The sequence below is a fragment of the Molossus molossus genome, unplaced genomic scaffold (genome assembly GCF_014108415.1).
Source record: "Molossus molossus isolate mMolMol1 unplaced genomic scaffold, mMolMol1.p scaffold_m16_p_21, whole genome shotgun sequence".
NCBI lineage: Eukaryota > Metazoa > Chordata > Mammalia > Chiroptera > Molossidae > Molossus > Molossus molossus.
Window position 1 is genome coordinate 9,774,318 of NW_023425357.1, and position 22,481 is coordinate 9,796,798.

Below are 22,481 nucleotides of genomic sequence, written 5' to 3' on the forward strand. Positions count from 1 at the left end.
AATATTTTGGGAGCAACTTGGATAATTAGAATATGGACTTATAATTAGATAATATTATTAGATAATATCCTTGTATGAATATTAAGTTTCTAGTCTGGCCGGTGTGGCTCAGTGGTTGACCGTCGACCCATGCACCAAGAGGTCACCAGTTCGATTCCTGGTCAGGGCACGTGCCCAGGTTGTGGGCCCAATCCCCCGTGGGGGGCATGCAGAAGGCAGCCAATCGATGTTCTCTCTCATCGATGTTTCTATCTCTCCCTCTCCATTCTCCCCCCTCTCTCTAATATCAATAAAGAAAAAAATAAATATTAAAAAATATTAAGTTTCTAGTGTGCTGATAGTGTTGTAGTTCTATAGGTCCTGTGTTGTAGGAAAATATTATATTCTTGAGAGATACACACCAAAACATTTGGGGTGAAGTACTGTCATGTCTCTGACTCACTTTCAAATCTCCCTGTATAAATGTCTGTACCTGGCCGGTTAGCTCAGTTGGTTAGAGCATCGTCCCAATATGCCAAAGTTGAGGGTTTGATCCCCGGTCAGGGCACAAACAAGAATCAACCAATGAATACATAAATAAATAGAACAACAGACTGATGTTTCTTTCTCTCTCTCTCTCTCTCTCTCTCTCTCTCTCCCCCTTCCTTTTTCCTTCTAAAATTAATACATTTTTTAAAATGTATGAATGTCTATATAAAGAGAGAAACATAAAACAAATGTGACAAAAGGCAGATGGGTGTTCGTTGTGCTATTCTTGTCTATTTTATGTAGGTTTAAATGTTTCAAAAGAAAAAGTTGAGACAGAAAGTTGAAAAGAAATCCCCTATCAATTAGAAAAACAGACACAATGCTCCAAGGTAAGGGGCTATGGTTGCCCCTCCATGCCCCACACTTACCCCCTTCCTGAAAATGCAGTGACTGAGAATATGTATTTCAAAGGAAATCATTCTTTTAACCAGAATGTCTGGCTGACTACAGGCTGCTTTTGGCCACAATGCCTGAAGCCAAATCAAACAACAACTATGGCCATCAAGTTGTGTAAAGGGGGCAGTGCGCCAGGGTCCTCATAGCATCAGTGGGCAGGAGTTTCATCTCCATTTCGCAGATGAGGAAACCAAGGCCAAGAAAAGCACTGGGCTTGTCCCAATTCACACAGCTGGTAAGTGGCGGAGCCAGGACTCAAACCCCAGTCTTTCTGACCCTACAATCCCAACTTACGGGGAAGGACAGGGTTGCTCTGCTCATCACCCAAATACAGCCATGAGTACAAACCCCACTGAGGAAGAGGGAGAAGGACAGAGAGGCAGGAGACCTCACCCGAGGGAGCTCGAGCCTGGTGGCGTGGCAGAATCAGGGAAGGTGTTCCTGAGGTGGGCTGTGGCCTCTTGGGTGAGTAGGAGGTGACCAGATTGCACGAGGAAAGCACTCCAGGTAGAAGGAAGGTGGCACGTGAAGAGGAGATGGGTGGGAATGGACCAGACAATGAGAGGTCTTGGAGGCCCAGGAAGGGGCTTGGGCTTCCTCAGGGGCACACTAGGGAGCCAAGGGAGGGTTCTGAGCAGGACAGAGGAGCAGATATGCGATTGAACAGGACTCCTCTGGCTGCCTTGCAGGGGGTGAAGTTTGGAGGAGACTGACAGCTGGTGACTGGGAAAGATGCTGGAGGTCAGTGAGAAGCTGGGGCTGGGACCTGGGGCTAGTGGAAAGGTTAGTATACAATTAAGATTCAATAAACATTTGGGCCTGACTGGTGTGGCTCAGTGGTTGAGTGTTGACTCATGCACCAAGAGGTCGCCAGTTCGATTCCTTGTCAGGGCACATGCCCAGGTTGTGGGCCCAGTTCCTGGTGTGGGCATGCAGGAGGCAACCAATCGATGTTCTCTCTCATCAATGTTTCTTTCTTTCTTTCTTTCTTTCTTTCTTTCTTTCTTTCTTTCTTTCTTTCTTTCTTTCTTTTTTAATTTATTTATTTTTTATTAATTAATTTTTGTTACAGATGTTTCTCTCATCGATATTTCTATCTCTCTCTCCCTCTCCCTTCCTCTCTCTAAAAGCAATAAAGAAAAATAAATAAACAAACAAACAAACATTTGGGCAAAGATCCAGGAGCATGCCCTGGCCGGTTTGGCTCAGTGGTTGGAACATCAGACTGTGGACCAGAGAGTCCTGAGTTCAGTTCCCGCTAGGGGCACCCCCCCAAAAAAAAAAAGATTTAGGAGCACATGAAGACTCCGTACTGGGGAAGAGCAAGGAACCAGGCCTCAGACACCACCGGGAAAAACAGTCATGGATACAACCCCCAGGGAGGACAATTGGGCAATAGCCATCAAATTACCTTTGACCAGCAATTGCACTCCCTGAAGTTATTTGAGTGACACAAATGAGGGAAATAATAGATTAACTGTGTCCTTCTCTATAGCCCTGATTATAATAAATAGTGGGAGACTGGAAACAACCTAAATGCCCACCAATAGGAGGCTGAACAAGAAATGACCACACATTCACACAGGGGATACCATGGAAGAGAGAAAAAGGCAACTTTACACATGCCAATGTGAGCTCAGCTCTAAGATATATCTATATCTATATCTGTAGCTATCTTTTTTTTTTTTTAATCCTCACCCGAGGACATTTTTCCATTTTTTGCACAGATAGAGTGGGAGAGAGAGAGAGGAAGAGAGAGAGAGAGGAAAACATTGATGTGAAAGGGACACATCGAGTGGCTGCCACCCACACGACCAACCAGGGCCGAGGACAAACTGCAACCGAGGTACATGCCCTTAGCGGGAACCGAACCCGGGTCTCTCCGGACCACAGGTGGATGCTCTAACCGCTGAGCCAAACCGGCCAGGGCTCTTTTTTTTTTAAATCTTCACCTGAGGATATTTTTCAAATATCTTCAGATAGAGTGAAAAGGGGAGAGAAAACGAGAGAGAGAAACATCGACGTGAGAGAGACACATTGACTGGTTGCCTCCCGCACGACCCCGACCAGGGCTGGGGACAAACTGCAACTGAAGTACATGCTCTTGACCAGAATTGAACCCAGGACACATTGGTCTGTGGGCCGACGTTCTAACCACTGAGCAACTGACCAGGACTGTATCTATCTATATTTATACCCATATATATTTTTTTTATCCTCACCCAAGGATATATTTATTCATTTTTAGAGAGAGAGAAAGGGGAAGAGAGAGAGGGACAGAGAGACGAGAGAAACATTCATGTGAGAGAGAAACATTGATCAGCTGTCTCCTTCATGCCCCCTACCAGGGATCAAGCCCAGGCATGTGCTCTGAGTGGGAATCAAACCGGCAACATAACTGACACCTTTCAGTGCACAGGACAATGCCCAGCCAACTGAGTCTCACCAGCCAGAGCTATACTCTCAAGTAAAAACAAAGCGCAGCACGGAACAGTATACGTATACAGATGCTCCTCGACTTTCAATGGGGTTACACCCCGACACACGTCCCAGTGTAAGCTGAAAATATCGTTAGGTCAAAAACGCATTTCATACACCTACCCTACGGAACATCACGGCTTTGGCTGGCCGACCTTAAATGTGCTCAGAACACTTACATGAGCCTACAGCTGGGCAAAAATCATCTAACACAAAGCCTATTTTGTAATAAAGTGTGGAATATCTCATGCAATTTACTATGCATATAATAAATTTCACCCCATCACAAAGTCAAAATATCGTAAGTCGAAATATCTGGTAAGTCTGGGACCATCTGTATGTCTATGCTATGCTCCCCTCTATGTACAAAAAGGGGGGTGGTATATATATGTATGTATATATTTACCTGTACAACCATAAAATACTTCTGGAAGGACACAGGAGATACTGATAACAATGGTTCCCTCTAGGGGGAAAACCAGCCCGCAGCTTCTGGTGGCCTTTTGTTCATTTTAACTTAATTTAATTTAAATTCTGTTAATATAAATCATGATATTTTTGAACATTTTGAACCACATCATATGACTCAAATATTTGAAACAAAATATTCACACAGTTTTAAAAAATGTACACAGTTTTAAAAAATCTTACCTGCACCTTATCCATTGAGCACTGCTGCCCAAAAGTAATTATGTCTATTAATTTTTTTTCCTCCCACTGTTTCTTTAGGCACATACTCGCAAATACAAATATAAAATCTTATTTTTCCCTCTTTTAACACAAAAGGTAGTATAATAGCCTAGACAGTTTTCTGCGCCTTCATTTTGGGGGAGAGGTTATTAATATGTCTTGGAGGTACTTCCACATCAGTACCTAAGGGAGTCTTCATTTAAGATTTCTTCCGTATTCACTGGAGGTCTTTATATTTATCTGCGCACATATACACATATGTGGTACACCTCCATGAAGTTCTGATGTGGAGATGTTTATGGATGCATTTACCAGTCCCTGGCTGAAAGCATCGAAGCGTCCAATTCTCATGCGAACAAGGCTGCAGTGGATAACCTTGTCCATCCCTCTGGGCACCCAGATGCAGACAGAGCTACACAATGAATTCCTGAGAGCGGAGTGGCCAGGCCTAAGTACAATGATGACGATAATACAGTACTACTAGCAGCTCAACTCTATTGAGCCCTTGCCAGCTGGAGGGAACTCATTCTCTCCCCCTAACAACCCCAGCTGGTTGGTTACTATTACGATCTCATTTTGTAGAGGAGGAAACTGAGACACAGAGGGGCTGAGTAACCTGCCCAAGGCTGCACAGCCAGCAAATGGCTGAAGAGGGATTCCAACCCAGGCACTCTGGTGCTTGGGACCTGGTGTGTGAACCAGGAGGGTACCCTGCCTTTGTAGCAACGATCATCTGGATCAACCCAGCCGAAACGTCGGGGAGAAGGCCTTTCTCTGAGTGCCCTTTTGAATTTGGGGTCAGGTGACAGTTATCACCGGCTCCAGCAACAGCAACAGCAATAATAATAACCACCACTATCGAATACGGGAAAGCAAGACATGCATGTGAATGTGGGGGCGGGGAAGCGCGAGCGCCCCAGCCCCGGGCCGCACCTCGATGGCGGGCAGCGTCTTGCTGGCCTCCGTGCTGCTCTCCCCGAGGATGCTGCCGGCCGAGCGGCCCTCGCACTCGTAGCGGAAGCGCATCCCGCGCTGCTTGGGCTGCTCGATGATGACCAGGTGCGGCCGCGGCCCGGCGCCCGGCGCCGGCGGCCCGAGCCGGCCCAGGGCGCAGCCCCAGGGCGGCGGCGTGGCGGGGGGCGCGGCGGGACCCAGGGTGACGGTGCTCAGGGAGGCCGTCCCGCGAGACACCAGGCGCGTCAGCCCCTCTCCCGGGCCCGGCGGTGCCACCTCCAGGCCGAAGCCGTTCTCCTTGATGTACTCATCGATGATCTCTGCGGGAGAAGCAAAAACCGGGGTGACGCCGGTTGGAAAAGAAAAGGCTTGATGACCCCCAGACCCGGGCCTCTCCCGCCTTTTCCAATCCATTCATTTCTTCTAGACGGTTCTGTGTGCGCCGAATGCGGAGGCCTCAGCGCCAAAACACACCAAAGACCCTGCCCTTCTTCCCGCTAATAGCCACCAGCAGCCCCTCCAGCTGTTCTTGAAGACAGAAAGGGGGGGAGCTGGTTTCTTCTTCCCCTGCACCCTCAGGTCCACTGCCCTCGGTAAGAGCACCACCACCCACCAAGTGCTCAACCTTGGCGGGCGCACATCTATCTGTATTAGTTGCTCATGATCCCACACCTGCAAGTCCCATCCATGAACTTCTGCCTCTACCTCAATTTTCTCCACCCCGGTGGTCCATCCTCCATGTGTCCCATCGGAACCTCCACTCCTGTTCCCCCCCCCCACACAGCCAGAGAGATCTTATGTCAGACCCTGTTCCCCCGTATGTCAGAAGCCTCCAGTGGCTTCCATCACCTTTAGAGTAAAAGTCAACACCTTCCCCATATAAAACCCTCTCCAAACTGAATTCATCTCAGAAAAAAAAACGAAACAAAAACAAAACTCCACACTCCTTGTGCTGGCACAGAGCCTTGCTGTGGACCGGCCCCTGCTGTCCTGGGCCCTCTTACCCTGATCCAGTCTTTCTTTCTGTTGCTTGCACCCACCGGGCCTGGCCCTCTTCTGGGCAGTGGACTTGCTCCCCCATCTGCCTACTCCACACTCCCCCCTATTCGCCCTATTCGACCCGTACTGGCTCCTCATCCTCTGGTCTTGGCTCAAATGCCACCTCTTCAGAAAGACCCCATCTGAGGTCTTCCTCAGGCCATCTCTCCCTCTACCTGTTTATTTTCGTCACAGCCCTTAGCCCAGCCTAACCTTCTCTTGTTCATTTATTCCTTTTCCTACTGTCTCCCCCACTAGAGTGTGAGCTTCAGAAGGGCACTTTGGTCCATGACTGAATCCCCAGTGCCTAGAACAGCCTGGCACGTGGCAGGTGCTCAGTATAACTCACTGAAGGAATGAATAATAGTAGTGACCCTAAAGGTAGTTGACATATACAGTCTTTGCTAAGTGTCACAAACTGCTAATACCTTGGAAACATGACCGTTAAAATCCCCCAACAGTCCCAGAAGTCACATCGTGACCCTCCCCTCAACACCCCAACAAAGACCAAGCTCCCTGTCTGTGAGCACTTGGGACTCCACAGCCTCCCCCAAACTTGCCCTGTGATACTCACCCAATTCATCTGTGGAAGGAAGAGAAAGAGAAAAAGTAAGGTCCAGTTAAGTGGTCAAAACTTTCATTTTTAAGACAGATTTCCCAACCCCATCCTCTCCTGGTACCCTTCCCCTCCCCACATCCTGGGAAACTGGGCTCTGACTCCCAGGGGTGCTAAACCCCAACCCCTGTCTCCCCCTCCTGGGCTACCTTCCATTTAGCTCCCAAAGTTGCGGTCCCAGGGTCAGGGTTCCCTCAAATGCCTCCCAAAAATCATTTAGGCCAGGGATTATAAAGTATTGTTGGGAATTTGAGGAAAAGCCACGGGTCTTATTACCAGAGGGAAATGGACACCCAAGATTCTAAACAAAGTGTGGGGGTGCTCCTTCCCTACAGCCCACCCTAGACCTGCAGAGGTCACTGGCTGGTGTCTGAAGGTCCCAGGAGGCCGATTCTCCTCCTCCAGGTAGCTGCCCACTCTGCACTGTAGGCCAGGCCCCCAGCAGTGCCCACGCGCCATCCTGGATTCGCCCCCACCTCCTGAGGGAGGAGTGACAGTAATGCTGGGGAACCCTATCACCACCCCAGGAAAGCTCAGCCCTGGAAGGGGCCATGAAGAAACAGAAACTAACCTCCCTTTATTCCACAGACAGGACAAGGGGAACCCCAAAGGGAGCAAGTGAGCCTAGAGTCACACAGCAAGCGAGGGCAGGCTGGGGCCTGACACCCCACCCAGGGTTGCCTGCGCTGGCCACTGACCTCGGACACTGACCAGCCCCCGTGCCAGACCTGTCCTCCTCCTCCACTCTTGGGGAGTGGCTCCTGGCAGCCAGACCTTTGCTCCTTGGAAAGCAGTATTCCTGCACCTCTTATCTTATTCAATCTATGAAGTCAGCAGGGTGGGGAAGATACCCTCACTTGACAGATGGGGGCATTGAGGCTGGGAGAGAAAAGGGACATGCTGTAGATCACTGGCAGGACAACCTCAAGTTACTTGAACTTGGAAAAACCTTAGGCATCTGTGCTGAATGACCTGGGGACCCAAAGATGAGTCAGACTTTGTCTGGGCCCTCAAGGAACTCTTAGGCTGCAGGGGGAAACTGAGGCCCTGGGCAACAATGGTGAGAGCTTTGGACTGCCTCAGTTCAAATTCTGGCTCTGCTACTTGCTAGCTGTGGGGCCTTGAGCCCATTACTTAATCTGTTTGTGCCTTGGTTTCCTCATATGCAAAATGGACACAATAATGCCTGCCTCATTGAGCCGTTGTGAAAATTAAATGAGCTAATCCTCTCTGGGAAGCACTTAGAACTGCCACAATAGCAGGTGGTATAAAAATGCTGGCTGCTATTGAACAAGATGTTGGGAGACACTGTTTTATAGACTGGGTAAACCACTTCCCATCTCTAGGCCTCAGTTGGTATGTCTATAAAATGGGGATGTTGGAAGACATGGTTTCAGAGGATGGAGCGTGGAGTCACACAGATGCTGTGTGGCCTGGGGCAAGTGGCTTAACTTGTCTGAGTCTCTTCTCTATAAAATGAGGTCTGGCCCTGGCTGGTTTGGCTCAGTGGTTAGAGCATTGGCCTGCGGTCCAGAGAGACCCGGGTTCGGTTCCTGCTAAGGGCGCGTGCCTCGGTTGCAGTTTGTCCCCGGCCCTGGTTGGGTTGTGTGGGTGGCAGCCACTCGATGTGTCCCTTTCACTTCGATGTTTTTTTTTCTCTCTCTCTCTCTCCCTCCCACTCTAGCTGAACAAAAAATGGAAAAATGTCCTCAGGTGAGGATAAAAAAAAAATTATAAAATGAGGTCTGAGCTCCTATATCTGGCATTAATGTGAGCATTCAGGATCACACAGGGAAATTGCTTAGCACTGGATCTGACCACTTTAGGCCCTCCATAAAGCTTAGCTAATATTATTGTTATCTAAAATCCCTTTTCAGACAGGAAATACTGGGAACTTCCTCCCCTTATTCAGGGCTCAGCTAAAATAACACCCCATACCACCCCCAAGCTCCCATACAGACTTGCTGTCATCCAGGGACAGCCACAATGGGCCATGCTTGAGCAGATCTGAGAGCAGAAAGCCAGCTCTGTCTTTCTTGCCCCAGGGCCTTTGCACAGGCTAGTCTGTGCCATAATGTTCTTCCTCCAATTCTTTGCATGGCCTCCTCCTCTTCTTTCAAATCCCTGCCCAAATGTCATGTCCTAGATAGGTCTCCCCTGACCACTGTATCCAAGATAGTCCCCAGAACCCTCACTATAGTCACTTACAGTTAAGTGTCTTAGCTTTATCATTTACATGGAACTATTAGAATCTGACATAATCTTATGTTACAGTGATTCATATCTGTCTGCTGGAGACTCTGAGCACCACAGAGTAAGGAACATGTCTGCCCCATCCCCACTGTATATCCAGCCTTTATCACACTTAATAATTCCATGGTTAATTTATTGTTTACATGTCTGTCTCTACATCTAGATAGGGAATCCCATGAGGGGAGGGCCAAGGCTGTTTCAGTCACTTCTGAGTTCCCAGCACTGTCTAGCACAGAGCCAGGTACAGAACAGGAACTCAATAAATAGTCATTGGATAAATGACGTCAGAACTTATTCTCAAATGAAACCAAAGATTTAGGTTTCAGGACACAAAAGTCTTAGCTTTGTTCCTGCCCAGAACCAGTTTTTGTGCAGTACCTGTTCCCAATGCCATCTCTAGTCATTCACTACCACCCAAACTCACAGGTCTGTTAGAGAACCGGCAAAGCCTCCTCCACAGCCAGGCCAGCACTCCTGGTATCCATCCCAAGACTACCTCCAGAGAGAGATTCAGACCCAGCCACACCCCCTGGGACTGGGGAGGGGGAAGGCACTGAGTTTCCATGGTGACAGGACTCATCCCTGCCCCCCAAGTCTCAGCATATTAATGAGAGGATGTTTCATTTGGCTATGATTCTGCATTTCCTTGAGCAACACTGAATTTTGGATGGCACGAGCTGAGGGACCTCATAGACTAGTGATTCTTAGCATCTCTTGGGAACTTATTTAAACTCTCAGAACCCATCCTAAACCTACTGAATGAGAAACTCTGGAGGTGGGGCCCAACAATCTGTTTTAACAAGCTCTCTGGGTGACTCTGATACACATTAGTTTTAAGAACCACTTTTATAGACTGTCTAATAATAACAATAATAATAATTGTTATTATTATTACACCACTAACAGTTAACACGTATTGAGCCTTTACTGTATGCCAGTAACTGCTTTAAAAGTTCACCTGCATCAGCTCATTGAATCCTGTCAATCGGGGGAGGCACGGATATTATGCCCATATTACAGATGAGGAACACCGAGGCCCAGAAAGGGGAAGTGACTTGCAGGCATTTGCAGTTAGGGGTGGGCATCACCAACATGTAAATCCCAGTCCTAAAGCCCAAGTGTGATTATTACCCTCTGCACTACCATGTGGATCTCTACAGAGGACTCCTCTTAGAGTGTGAATAGGTGCTTAGTTTACCTGTCCAGCTCCTAATCACCTGGGAGGTAGAGGAATCTGGAACCCCAATCTAGACGAGCAGGGAGGGACACCGTCAAGGAAAACTGTGGTGGACCTCGGCGAAACCCCCAAAGGTGTGCCCAATGGATTCCCCCCTCCCCTGTCCTGAGTGTGCAGGTGGGCAGGAACTGCGGAGGGCTGCTCACCCGTGGTCCTGGAAACGGCCAGCGAGAGCGAGGAGAGGTCCGGGGACCCTGCAGGGAGGGAGGCAAGTCTCAGGTGGTGATGGAGATCCCACAGAATCTGTCAAGCCTCACCTTCCTCCTCTCCTGGCCCGCCCCTTCCTCACCCTTAGCGCAGGCTGGCCCTGTCTCCTTCCCTAAGTCGGGAACAGGTTCCTTAGTTTCTGTCACTCACCCCACCCTTTCATCACACTCAGCCCCCCTTTCTCTTCCTTAAGGTGGGGACTGCAGGAGTCCTTCTCCACCGCTGTGAGGAAAGCCACCGCGCTCTTCCTTCTCTCGGGGTCAGACCCTGACCCTTCACTTTTTGACTGTCAAGCCGGCTCCCTTCTCCCTTCTCAGACCCTGCCACTACTCTCAGGGGCAAGCACCCCGACTCTTTCTTCTCTGAGTCAGGCCCATCCCTTCTTTCCAAACAGGTCTCCCTTCTTCTCACCACCAGAGCCAGGCCTCTTTCTTCGCCCCCTCCGAGTCTGCCCTCGTCCCCTCCCCCCCGCCCCTCGGCCCTGCCCCTTACTCGAGGTAGAACCCTGCTTCCTTCTTTAAGTGAGGCCCGCCCCCTCTGTGAGCCAGGCCCCTCCTTTCATGCCCTCTCTGAGTCTGGCCCAGTACCCATCTGGCCCATATTGAATCTAGCCCCGCCCCCCCTTCAGGAGCAGGTCCCGCTCTTCCTTCTCCAAGTCAGGCCCCGCCCCTCCCTTTTGGCGTTGGGTCCCGCCCCCTTCTTTGCCTCAGGGTCAGGCCCCGCCCCCTCCTCACTCTGTAGTGGGACGCCTCTCTCTTACCTTGGGCCAGACCCTGTCACCATCCTCTGCCTCCTTCCTTCCCTCTAATATAGTGTCCCCCGAGCCCTCACACTCTCCCTACAAAACCCCTAGACTCCTGTAGGAACCCTCAGAACCCTCGCATCACCGATCCCACCCCAGGCTCCACTCCTGAACCCCGGCCCCGCTTACCCAAGGCCCCCAGCTCCGGCGTAGCGGACGGTCTAGCTACGCGGCGACTCGGCATGGCCCGACCAGTGGGGACGGACGGCCCGGAGGCCGGCCCAGACTAAAACACGCGGGGCAGGCCGGGCGGCCAGGCAGCACGGTCCGGCGGGCGATCGCGGGTCGGGCGAGCAGCGCAAGGCTTGGGGCCGCAGGCCGGGCAGGACGCGCGGCGCCCGGGGCTGCGGGGGGCGGCGGGCCGGGCCGAGCGAGCGGCGGGAGGGGGCGGGGCGGCGGAATTCCCCGGCGCTGCCGGCCTGGGCGCCCATTGGCTCTCACCCCGTCGTGACGTCACGCAAGGGGAACGGGAAAACCCCCACGCGTCACGTGGTCTCGGGGGCGGGGCCGGCCGGGAAGAGGAGGTTGGGCGCTTGGGAGGGGCCGGCGCTGCTGGCGGAGCCAACTGAGGCCTGCTTAGAGCCATTCACGCTCTACCTATGGAGCAAGTGGGGAAACTGAGGCCCGCCTCTCCACCCCAGGTCTGCCAGCAGAACTTGAACCTGTTGTTTTTCTGGCTGGAAGGGAAGCCTTGGGATCAAGAGGTTGCCAGAACTCTACAGCTGTCAATGATAACCATCTTTAGGAAACCATGTTTTCTCTATGCCTCCTTTTCTGTAAATTGGGATTGGAGATACGTACACGTTTAAAGCTAGAATGTCAGTTCTAGGATGTACATGTTTTGTTCTTTGCTGTATCCCTAGCACCAGAAACATTGCCTGGAACACAGTAGGTACCCCATGAATGCTTATTGAATGTTGAATGGATAGGTATTTCACTCCTCCCCACAGCCCCATCAAGTTTCCTGATAGCCCAGAGAACTCACAGCTCCAAGCCTCAGTAACTCAGTCTGGGAATGATGAGTGTAGCCCATGTACATTCTGAGCTGTGTGCCTGACTCTTGAGAGAAGTGCTCACCTGGGGGCTTCATAGTTCACACTAGCATCAGAGGCATGTAATAGAATTAGGATTCTTGCAGAGAGGAGACTGAGGCTCAAGGAGGGATAGTCGTTTGGTTTAATCATAGTGCCTAAGCCTCCCATCCTTCAGAATGACTGGGTGATCAGTAGATTCCCACTTCGATGCCAGGTATCCTGACCAGAGTGCAATCATCTGTTTATGTAAAATTTGAGTGCTCCTCTTAATCTCCATGGCCCACAACTCATTGTTTCATCATCATCATTATTATTTTGACATTTTGTTCAGATAGAGTGGGAGGGAGAGAAACAATGACGTGAAAGGAACACATCGAGTGGTTGCCATCCACACGACGACCCAACCAGGGCCGGGGACAAACTGCAACCGAGGTACATGCCCTTAGCGGGAACCGAACCTGGGTCTCTCCAGACCGCAGGGCAACACTCTAACCGCTGAGCCAAAGCAGCCAGGGCCATTGTTTCATTATTAAACATAGTTATTGAGCACCTGCTGTGTGTCAGAGGCTGCACTGGGCATTGGGATACAGCACTCACCAAGCCAGGCCTGGTACCTGCTCCTGAGAGGCAGCAGCAGTTCTCAAAGTGTGGCCCCTAGCCCTTTATGCTCAAGTGGAGCACTACTACTAGACAGCAAAATATTGAAGAAACTTTTTAAAAACTGCAAAGGGCTTGCCCTGGCTGGTGTGGGTCAGTGGTTAGAGTGTTGGCCCTCCCACAGATGGGTCATGGGCATGTACCTGGGTTACAAGTTCCATCCCAGGCCCAGTTGGGGTGCTTGCGGGAGGCAACCAATCAATGCATCTCTCTCACGTCGATGTTTTTCTCTCTCCCCTCTTTCCCTTCCACTCTCTGTAAAAAAAAACAAAAAAAAAAACAAAAAACCCAATGGAAAAGATATTCTTAGGTGAGGATTAACAAAAACTGCAGAGGGCCAGATAGCAAATATGCTTTAGGCTCTGAGGGACTGACAGGTCTCGGTGCTCAACTCTACCATAGCACAAAAGCAGTAGACAGTACAGAAACAATGAGTGTGGCTGTGTTCCAGTAAAACATATGGACATTGAAATTTGAATTTTGTATAACTTTCATGTGAAACAAAATCTTCTTCTTGAACTTTTTTAACCATTAAAAAAAATTTTAATTACACAAAAGGCTGGATTTGGCTTGCAAGCTGTAGTCTGCCTACAACAAGGTCATTGCAAGAGAGGTTAGACTGAGGGGCCAGAATCAGAGTGCCTGGGTTCAAGTCCTGGGTCTCCCACCTACTAGATGCATGACCTTGGACAACTGACTTCATCACTTTGAGCTTGATCTGTAAAATGGGTCTAATAATAGGATGGTTGTGAGGGTTATGTAAGATAGCCATGGCTGGGTAGTTCAATTGGTTAAGGTATCATTTTGATTCACCAAGGCTGTGGGTTTGAACCCCAGAGCACATACAAGAATCAACCAATTAATGCATAAATAAGTGGAACAAAAAAATCTATGCCTCTCTCTCTCAAATCAATCAATAAAAATGATACTAATAGTAGTCAGCATTTGTACACAGCTCTTAAATGTGCTAGGCACTGTTCTAAGCACTTTGTGTTCTGAGACCCTGACAAATTCCTTAATTTCTCTGGGTTTTCTCATTTGCTCTTGTGAACATTTGACTTACAGTTATTACACACAGTGTAATGGTGCCAGGCACTGTTCCAAAAGCTGGGGACACAGCAAGAAACATCAAAGACAAAAGCCCCTCCCATCATGGCACTGAAATCCAAAAGCGGAAGACAGATGGAAAATAGTTAAGCAAATAACAATGTCTGGTGGTGATGATGGTCTGACAGAATAAATCAGGATATATGGATTGAGTTCGGAGGTACTATTTAGGTTAAGAAATGGAGGGAGGGTCTGGGATGACATCTGGGTAAAGAGCTAAAACAGTAAAGGATCCATGTGGATATCAAGGGAAGAGTATTCAAGGCACAGGGAACAGCAAGTGCAAAGGCCCTGAGGTGGGAACATGCATGGCACATTCAGGAATAGCAAGGAGACTGGAGTGGAGACTACTGAATAAGTAGTGGAGATGAGGGTGTAACAATGGTCTGTAAGGTGATGGGGACATCAATATTAAACTTAATAAAATAAACCACATATAGCTTAGACTAGAGCTTGGCTCATAAGGAGTGTGTAGAGGCTCCTATTATAGGGTCAGGAGCCCATCTGATTAGCCTGCTGAGGAGCCTGGTCTTCCAACTAGGACACTGGGAGCAATGGAATGATGTAGAGCATGAAAGGAAGTGGAGCGGGCCGTGGCTGCCTGAGGGGTGGAAAATTCTGCGGTACATGTGCGTGCACACACATGTAGGTGTACACTCGGGGCTATGAGCACACCATCTCCCAGGACCTCATGGATTTTCTCCCTGGCTCTGCAGGGTGGGGTGGCAGGTGAAGCCTCTAGGAACAGGCCATGGCCCTCAGCCCCAGGCTTCCTCTTCCTGCAATGTTATGAGACCACCACCCAATACGTAAATCTGGGAATGTGGATTCCAACCATTCTGAGTACAGAGACACCCAGAGGCCTCAGTTTACTCACCTATAAAGTGGGTGAATAGCACCAGCACCCGCTTGTTGGGAAGGCACACCAGCCATGCACTAAGAGCTAGGCTAGGTCCTTGGAGCTGGTAGCCCTGGGGTGTTGGTGAAACCCCAACAACACTAAGCACTATAGCTGAGCCCCATTCTGAGCAATAATTCACCCCATATCCCCGCTGCAACTCTGGGAAGCAAGCTCACGACTCCAGAGAAGGGAGGTCATGTGTCCAGGGTCCCTGGACCCTGCTGAATGAAGAGCCTGGTGAAAATGGATCAAGCAGCTCGTGTCTGCTCACAGGCAGGCCTGGGCTCCTGTCCTGCCTGGTGGCGTGAGGCCTGGAGGTAGTAAGTGGGCACAGGCAAGGTGCTGAGCCTCGGCTGGCCAGATGCAGCCTCATGGGTAAAAGCATAGATGTAATGAGGTCATGGCAAACAACTTCCCCATCTGTGAAATGGGGACAGTTATGGAAGTCCCATCAGAGGGCTGCTGGGAGGAAGAGAACGGTAAGACAGAGGCCTGGCCAGAGGGTTACTGTCCCCACTTTACCGAGTCTTTCACTCTGCAGGTTTCCTTCTCAGACCTGGGAGAGCCACACATACCTGCTCTCCGAGGTAACAGAGAAAGGAAGGCACAAGGTGGGGGTTGTTGAGTTTAAGTTAAACACCCACATGAATTTATTAAATCCAGACTGTGTTAAAGGGCGGCGGTCTGGGAGGAGGGGGCTGGTCAGGGAACGAGGGACAAGATGATGGATCGCCGTGGGCATCCCACAGAGGGGCCCTGGCCTTTCCCCCGCCTGGCCCACCCCCTCGGCACTGCCGCATCGGCTTCACCATGATTCCCGATGGTGCTGGGCTGGCGGGGCAAGACGGCTAAAACACAGAAACAGACAGACAGATGGCGCCTCCACAAACCATGTGCCCTGGCCTGCCCCAGGCCCAACACCATGCGTTGGGCCCTGGCCAAAGGGGCATCTCCTGCTGCCCCGGCCTGATCTGTCCAGGGAAAGGGCAATAGGGAGGGGAGGCGAGGGGCCCAGGTTGGCAGGGGCAGTGGTCACCAGGAGCCGGAGCAGACGATGATGACCAGAAACAGTTAATCCCTTTTCTTGTCCTCTGCTGGCTTTGGAGGGACTTCCTGGGACTCGGTGGCAGAGCTGGCCCCCTGGGTGGGCTTGGCAGGCATGGGTGTAGAGGCCTCCTCCCCGGTGGTGGTGGTGATTGTGGCAGGGTCAGGAGTGGGTGGGGGTAGGAGGGCCCCTGTTGCTGTTGGGGCCTCGGCCATGGGGGCAGTTGCTGTCGGGGCCTCGCCACTCATGCCAAACTCGTTCACCCGTGTGGGGTCGACGCGGTAGATCCACCGTTGGTAGAGGTAGATGAAGAAGACCACATCTAGAGGTGGGGTGAGGGGGTCACTGTGAGGGAAAGGGGCCCGCCTGGCCCACCATCAGGGCTGGGTGGGGTGGTCCTGCAAAGATTAGGCCAAGCCCCCTCCCTCTGCCCAGGGCCCTAAGTCCTGTCTGTGCCTACCCAGCTCCAGTGGGAGCCTCCCGCTGCCCACCCGCCTGCCTGCCCACCAAGCCTCACCGTCCCGCAGGCAGCCGATCCGATACATAACAGGCATCTTGATCACAAAGGCGAACAGGTCATCGATGAAGGTGTTGAGGGCCTTGTAGGTGAGCATGCGCCAGGGCAGATGGGCCACCGACTTGAGCTTGTAGTTGATGAAGAGCTGGGGTGTCATGGTGATGAAGCCTGTGGTGGTGGTGAGCAGAGGAGGGGACATCCTAGTCCTCAACCTGTTTCTGACTTCACTTCCAGCCTCCCTCCCCTCATTTACTCTCCTCCAACCACAATGGCCTCCTTGCTGCTCCCGATCCCAAGGCACATGCTACTTCAGCGCCGTTGGATGGCTTCCTCCTTTGGCATCTTTCATGCCTATTTGCATGTCACTCCTCAGAGAGGGCTCCCTGCCACAGCTAAGGTGCACCCCTCACCTCGACCCTTCCCCAGCACTCATCACATGTGGTGAGCTGCCTGTCTGCCTGTTTACTGTGTGGGTTTCCCTGAGGTCAAAGACTTAAATGCACTGTTCAACCTCCAGGAAGCCCTCCCTGACCCCCGGACTGGACCAGGCATCCCTTCCCGACTCCCATGTGTCATCCCTGCCCACCTTGGGTTGTCCCTGTCTGGGGATGAGTCTGCCTCCCACACTGGACCCTGAGTGCTGGAGGGCCGGGTCAAGCCAGGAAGACTTGATTACTGCTGAGTCCTGTCCCAGCATGGGACAGGGAACATCTGCTAAGCGCCTGCCCTAACTGGGGTGCCGAGTGTGGCCCAGGCCTGCTCACCGAAGGTCAGCAGGAAGCCGTAGAGCATGCTGAGCACCCAGGAGTACCAGCCCTTGTGCTCCAGGTATAGAAGGCTGTAGACAGCGTAGCAGCCCAGGAGTGGGAAGAGGATCCACGACAGGTACCGAAATGCCATCTGTGGGGCACAGGGTGGGGTTGAAACCCCACTCCTTGGGCCCCACCCGGCACCCCTGCCTCACCCACCCACACCTGGTCTGGCAGGCCAGCCTAGGGGAATTTCCAGGTGGCCCTGAGAACTTTGGATTTAGACAGGAAGTGTACATGGCAGGTGGGTGACTCCAGAGGGTGTGACACAGGCCATAAAGTGCAGGCCCATCAGCAGGCAGAGGCCCTGCCCCCCCCCACCGACTGCCCATCCCCTAGTACCCCAGGAGTGTATGGGAGACCCTCCCCGCGACCCACTTGAGGACACTCACATCGTCATACACTTTCGTCGAGGACTCGATATACGTGGACTTGTCTTTGAAGGTTGGGCGGGGGAAGAGTCCAGCCACCTTGTGCTCCCGGTCCAGCTTTGGACAGGGAGGGAGGCTGTGGTCAGCTGCTATGCTGGCTCCCGCCCCCCATGCCTGTTCCACTCCCTGCCCTTCCCCACCGTTCCCAGTTCCCCTGCCCCAATGTGACCTGAAAAATCCCCTGGTGCAAAAATCCCCTTGGTCCTAGGAGTATGGCAGGCATTGGGAAACACCCGGGGACCAGCTCCAGGGTCTGGCTGACCAGACAATCCCCCTCTTAACCCCTGGCAGCTCCCAAAACAGCATGGCAGCCCAGCCTTACCCGGACATCCATGACCTTGGTGATCTTCCAGAGGTCAATAAGGACCCCGATGAAGACGCTGACCTGGACCACAAAGTTGGTCTCATTGTCCAGGATATAGAGGAGGACCACAAAAGACTGGAAAACGCCAAAGAAGACGGAGCGCACAGACAGGCCCTCCAGGGACTGCCGGCTGTTCCAGAACTGGATATCTGTGCACGGGAGTTGGGGGGAAGCCAAGGAGTTGGGTTGAATCCTTCCTTTGGCTCCCTCAGGCCCCACTCTCCTCAGACCCCAGGGGGAAGTGCTGGGTCACCCAAGGGGAAGGGGTACACATGACCCCCACCCCCATAAGGAACCTCTGCTTTTCGGGGGCCACTTGGAGCACTGGACAAGAAAGACCTCTGCAGTCCCAACATCTGACACCAGCCCCTGAATGCAGTCCCTCGACAAGTGACTGCTGCCATGTCCTAAGTGCTCACCACTGGTCACAGAAGCCACTTCCCTGAGGCCCCACAGCCTGGCTAGCAGAATCTGGCTGGAAGCCAGGTCTTTGTGACACTAGACCTGGGCTGTCCACCCTGGTGCCAAGCTGCCTCCCCTGGTTGGGAAAACTTGGTACACACACTTCAAAACCATCTCCTCCAGCCCACCACCCTGAGACCGTGAGGGAAGTGGCCCACAGACACTGGGGTACACATAAGGGCCCAGGCTCTGGTCTCCCACTGGGGTTTCTTCCAGTGCTGCTCCTGGACCCAACCTGCAGGGCCCAGGTCAGCCCTCTCTGAGCCCTGGCTTTCCTGTTAGCCAAACAGGGACAAAAGCAGCGTCTGACCCTGCCTGGGTCGAGTGTTTAATACCTCGGCCACAGGAGGCCACCCCGCAATGCCTGTCGAACGAGGCAAAGCCAGCCCGGAGTCCCACAGGGCCAGCTTCGCACTCACTGAGCGAGGGCTGAGCCCTGCCGACCACCCTGCTCTGGTTGATTCTGGAGCTCCAGCACACTCGGAAGGCTTCCCCCTTCCCATCAGACTCTGAGATTTAAAGGGACATTCACAGAAAAACCCCCAATCCTGATCAAGAGAATGAGTCCGAAGATGGGGTTCGGGGGTGGGGTACATACGAGGGAATCCAAGTCCTGTCCCACACCAGGGAGGCAGCAAGCATGGGGTGTGAAGCTGGGCTCACCCAGGGCCCACACCCACGTATGACCGTGGGTGAATGACCACCCACTCTAGGCCTTCATTTCCCTTCAGGAAGAGAGGGACCCCAGCCGACCCAGCTCCTGCCAGGCACAGTGAGTGCTCCACAGCCATGGCCATAGACTCCCTACCAGTGGCTGGCACTTCCTGTCCAGCTCTGATGTTACAGTCTTCTAGACTGTAACTCTTAATCATGACAACGTTGTCTCAATAGTAATAATGCTTATTGTTGCTGCCACCTCCAGAGGCTGCGGAGCAGCAGGCCTCCTTCAGACTGGGGTTCTCCAGGGAACAAGAAATGGCCAGCAGGCCCTAGAGGATGAACGTAGGTGCTGGGGCCAGCTGCCTGGGTCCAAATTGTAGCTCTGCCAGTTGGTAGCTGTGACTGCGGGTCAAGCTGCCTAACCTCCCTGAGCCTCTGCTTCTTCATCGTAAGTGTGGAGGTAACAACAGGCTTCCTCATGGGGCTGTGGCTGTGAGGACTCAGCAAGCTAACTAACGAGGCACTCAGAACAGTGCCTGCTACATGGCCAGTCCCCTCAAAGCCCGGCCATCAGCACTGTTGGCCTTTGGAACTCAGGGGCCTTCTGGGGACCGGGCTGTCACCTTCCCATCACAGGCCTGGTCCAATCAGTCCTGAAGGGCCTTTCCCAGCAGGCAACCTGCTGGGCAGGGTGATGGGATCAGCTCTGGGGCTTCCCTGATCTGGGCTTCGGAGTTCCCCAGCCCAGCCCCTCCCCCAGCACCACGCCCGGTGGATGGGAGTTTCTGGACAAGGAGTTTTGGGGCCATCACCCTCACCAGTTCACTAGGCCTCTGGAGAGTGGGGCTGAGAGACCCCCAGTAGGGAGAGGACCTATGGAGGAGGGAAAGAAGGAGGGGCAGGCCCTATCCCCTGCCAGGCACCCTTCCATCCCAGCCCCCCACAGCCTCTCATAGGCCCCAGGGTCCCACCCCTACCGTTCTTGAAGGCCAGGAACTCAAAGACACTGTGGACGATGGACACGATGATGGTGAGCGCCAGCAGGTAAGGGTTGGTCTCTAGGAGGGCAACCTGGGGGTGGGGTGGAGGGAGATACCTGTGAGCACTGCCATGCCCGTGCTGGGGGGCTGACCGATGCAGTACCTTTATTTTTTTTGTTTTTAATACTCACCCGAGGACAATTTTCTATTTTTAGCTCAGATAGAGTGGGAGGGAGAGAGAGGAAGAGGAAGGGGGAGAGGGAGAGAGAGAGAGAGAGAGAGAAACATCGACGTGAAAGAGACACATCGAGTGGCTACCACCCGCACGACCAACCAGGGCCGGGGACAAACTGCAACCGAGGTACATGCCCCTAGCAGGAACTGAACCTGGGTCTCTCTGGACCGCAGGCCGACGCTCCAATCGCTGAGCCAAACCGGCCGGGGCTGCAGTACCTTTATTAGGCAACCCCTCTCTCCTTCTGGACTCCCAGAAGAACCAACTCACAGACCTGACCCTTGGGGCTGCTCAGAGAGGGAGAGCACACGCTGGCCAGAGATGGACAGATGGGCATGGAAAGGCGGGCGAGTGACGGAGAGAGAAAGAAGAGGAGAGAGAGTGATGGGGAGAGAGGCAGAGTGACAAGATGAAGGGACAGTCGGAGCGAGGAACAGAAACCCAACACGGAAGACAACCGTAGGTAAGTACAGCTGAGTCTCAAGGTCACAGACACAGGTAGAGAAAGATGGTGACACCAGGAGATATTCAAGGACACATAACAGGGAGCAGAGACATCACGTCAGGGCCCAAAGTCAAGGAGAACAGAGGCAGGGACAGAGGCCCAGACCTGGAGGGCCTGGCCAAGGAAACAAAACAGCTGTGACAAGGACCACAGAATCCTTGAAGACAGGATCCCGTCATCAGCCAGGGCTGATGGCAGGGAGGGTACCTGGGAGGTTGTAACACTAATCAGGGAAGCAATGGCCAGAGGTTAGCAGGTTGCCAGCCTGGCCCACTTCCCCTTCCCCTCCTGCAGCCCAGGAAGGTGCTGGGAAGCCCCCAAACCCTCACCTTCACCGAGTCCTGCTCCTCGTCTGACTGTTCATACAGCTCATCACCCAGGAAGTTCCAGGGCGACTTGGTGCTCTGGGCGGCATAGAGCTGCCAGCGCCAGAGCGAGAGCGGGCAGAAGGAGACCCGGAGTGGCAGGCTGGCCAGGCTCTCGTTGATGGGGTAGTAGTCCTTCTGCAGGTTCCAGTAATCGTTGAAGTAGATGATGGGGTAGTAGTCACCACTCACGGCATCGAACTTCACGTCTGTGGGCATGGGGGACCGGGGCACTGCTCAGCCTGGGCTGAAGCCATGGGCACCCGTGAGGGTGGGGAGAGCCCTCACGCCTTCCAGAACAAAGGTGGAACATTCAGATGGGCCCCCGACAGAGACAGAGGACAAGGGACGAGGAAGAAAGGCAAGTGTCTAGGGAGGGCTGGGTGGGGCAGGGTGGGAGCTTGGGTAAAGGGAGACCTGGGAGACAAGAAAATGGCCTGGTCGGGAGCCTGAGGGGGCTGGGGGCCTCACACTGGTCCAGGGGTGGAGGCACGCTGCCCTTCACCCACGGCGTGTGGTCATCCACGATGTTGATGGTGATGTTGGGGTGCCAGTGGGAGATCACTTCTACAGGCCCATAGTCCTCAGCCCTCTGAGAAGACACATGGGGATGGTGGGGCTCAGAGCCACCTGCTCCCTTCCTCTTGAAGGGTCCCATGACAATCGTGACAGCAGATAAACCACCACCACAGTGACTGTTGTCCAAGAGCTCTCCCCAGCCAGCCCCAACAACCCCGGACCCCAGCCACCTGACAAAGCAGAATACCCAGGCCTGCAGGTCTAGATGGGACCATGTGCTAGGCTGCGAGGGGGCCCCGCGCAGCCTCCACACTCACAGACCGCCTGCCTGGGACCCCCTCGCAGAGAGAGGAAGGTTCTTGGCACCCAGCACAGGTAACACCCTGGTGCCCCCAGCCCTCGGGAAGAATTCCTAGTGAAGGCTCATCATCGGTCCCCACTCTGTCTGGGTGTGAATCCTGCCCTGCCCTTTCCTGGCTATGACACTGAGGGCGAGTCTTCCCATCTGAAAATGGGAACAGTGATGGGACCCACCCTCCCCCAGGAATCCTCCTCCCTGAGAGGTAGCTCAGCTTCCCAGCCTCATTTCCAGAGGGAAACAGAGGGTCAGAGAGGTAAAGAGACTTGACCGAGCCCCCACAGCAGCTCAGTGGTGGTGCCAGATGAGAGCTCGCGTGGATGTTGGGCTGTG

The 22,481-nt window shown here is 52.8% G+C and overlaps 2 protein-coding genes across 2 annotated transcripts in view; both read right to left on the reverse strand.

Annotated features, from left to right (window-relative positions):
- The window catches only part of RELB (RELB proto-oncogene, NF-kB subunit), a 31,517-nt gene extending 20,081 nt beyond the window's left edge, over window positions 1-11,436 (reverse strand). The window contains exons 1-4 of the mRNA XM_036276049.1: window positions 11,329-11,436; window positions 10,337-10,384; window positions 6,659-6,667; window positions 5,026-5,366 (exon numbers count right to left, since the gene is read on the reverse strand). Coding sequence (XP_036131942.1) covers window positions 5,026-5,366; window positions 6,659-6,667; window positions 10,337-10,384; window positions 11,329-11,383 — 453 coding nt within the window. The 5' untranslated portion in view covers window positions 11,384-11,436. The remainder of the gene's footprint in view (window positions 1-5,025; window positions 5,367-6,658; window positions 6,668-10,336; window positions 10,385-11,328) is intronic.
- Window positions 11,437-15,519: 4,083 nt separating this feature from the next.
- Window positions 15,520-22,481, reverse strand: part of CLPTM1 (CLPTM1 regulator of GABA type A receptor forward trafficking) — a 33,137-nt gene continuing 26,175 nt past the window's right edge. The window contains exons 7-14 of the mRNA XM_036275215.1: window positions 21,743-21,863; window positions 21,236-21,480; window positions 20,164-20,257; window positions 18,023-18,213; window positions 17,662-17,757; window positions 17,225-17,360; window positions 16,461-16,628; window positions 15,520-16,265 (exon numbers count right to left, since the gene is read on the reverse strand). Coding sequence (XP_036131108.1) covers window positions 15,970-16,265; window positions 16,461-16,628; window positions 17,225-17,360; window positions 17,662-17,757; window positions 18,023-18,213; window positions 20,164-20,257; window positions 21,236-21,480; window positions 21,743-21,863 — 1,347 coding nt within the window. The 3' untranslated portion in view covers window positions 15,520-15,969. The remainder of the gene's footprint in view (window positions 16,266-16,460; window positions 16,629-17,224; window positions 17,361-17,661; window positions 17,758-18,022; window positions 18,214-20,163; window positions 20,258-21,235; window positions 21,481-21,742; window positions 21,864-22,481) is intronic.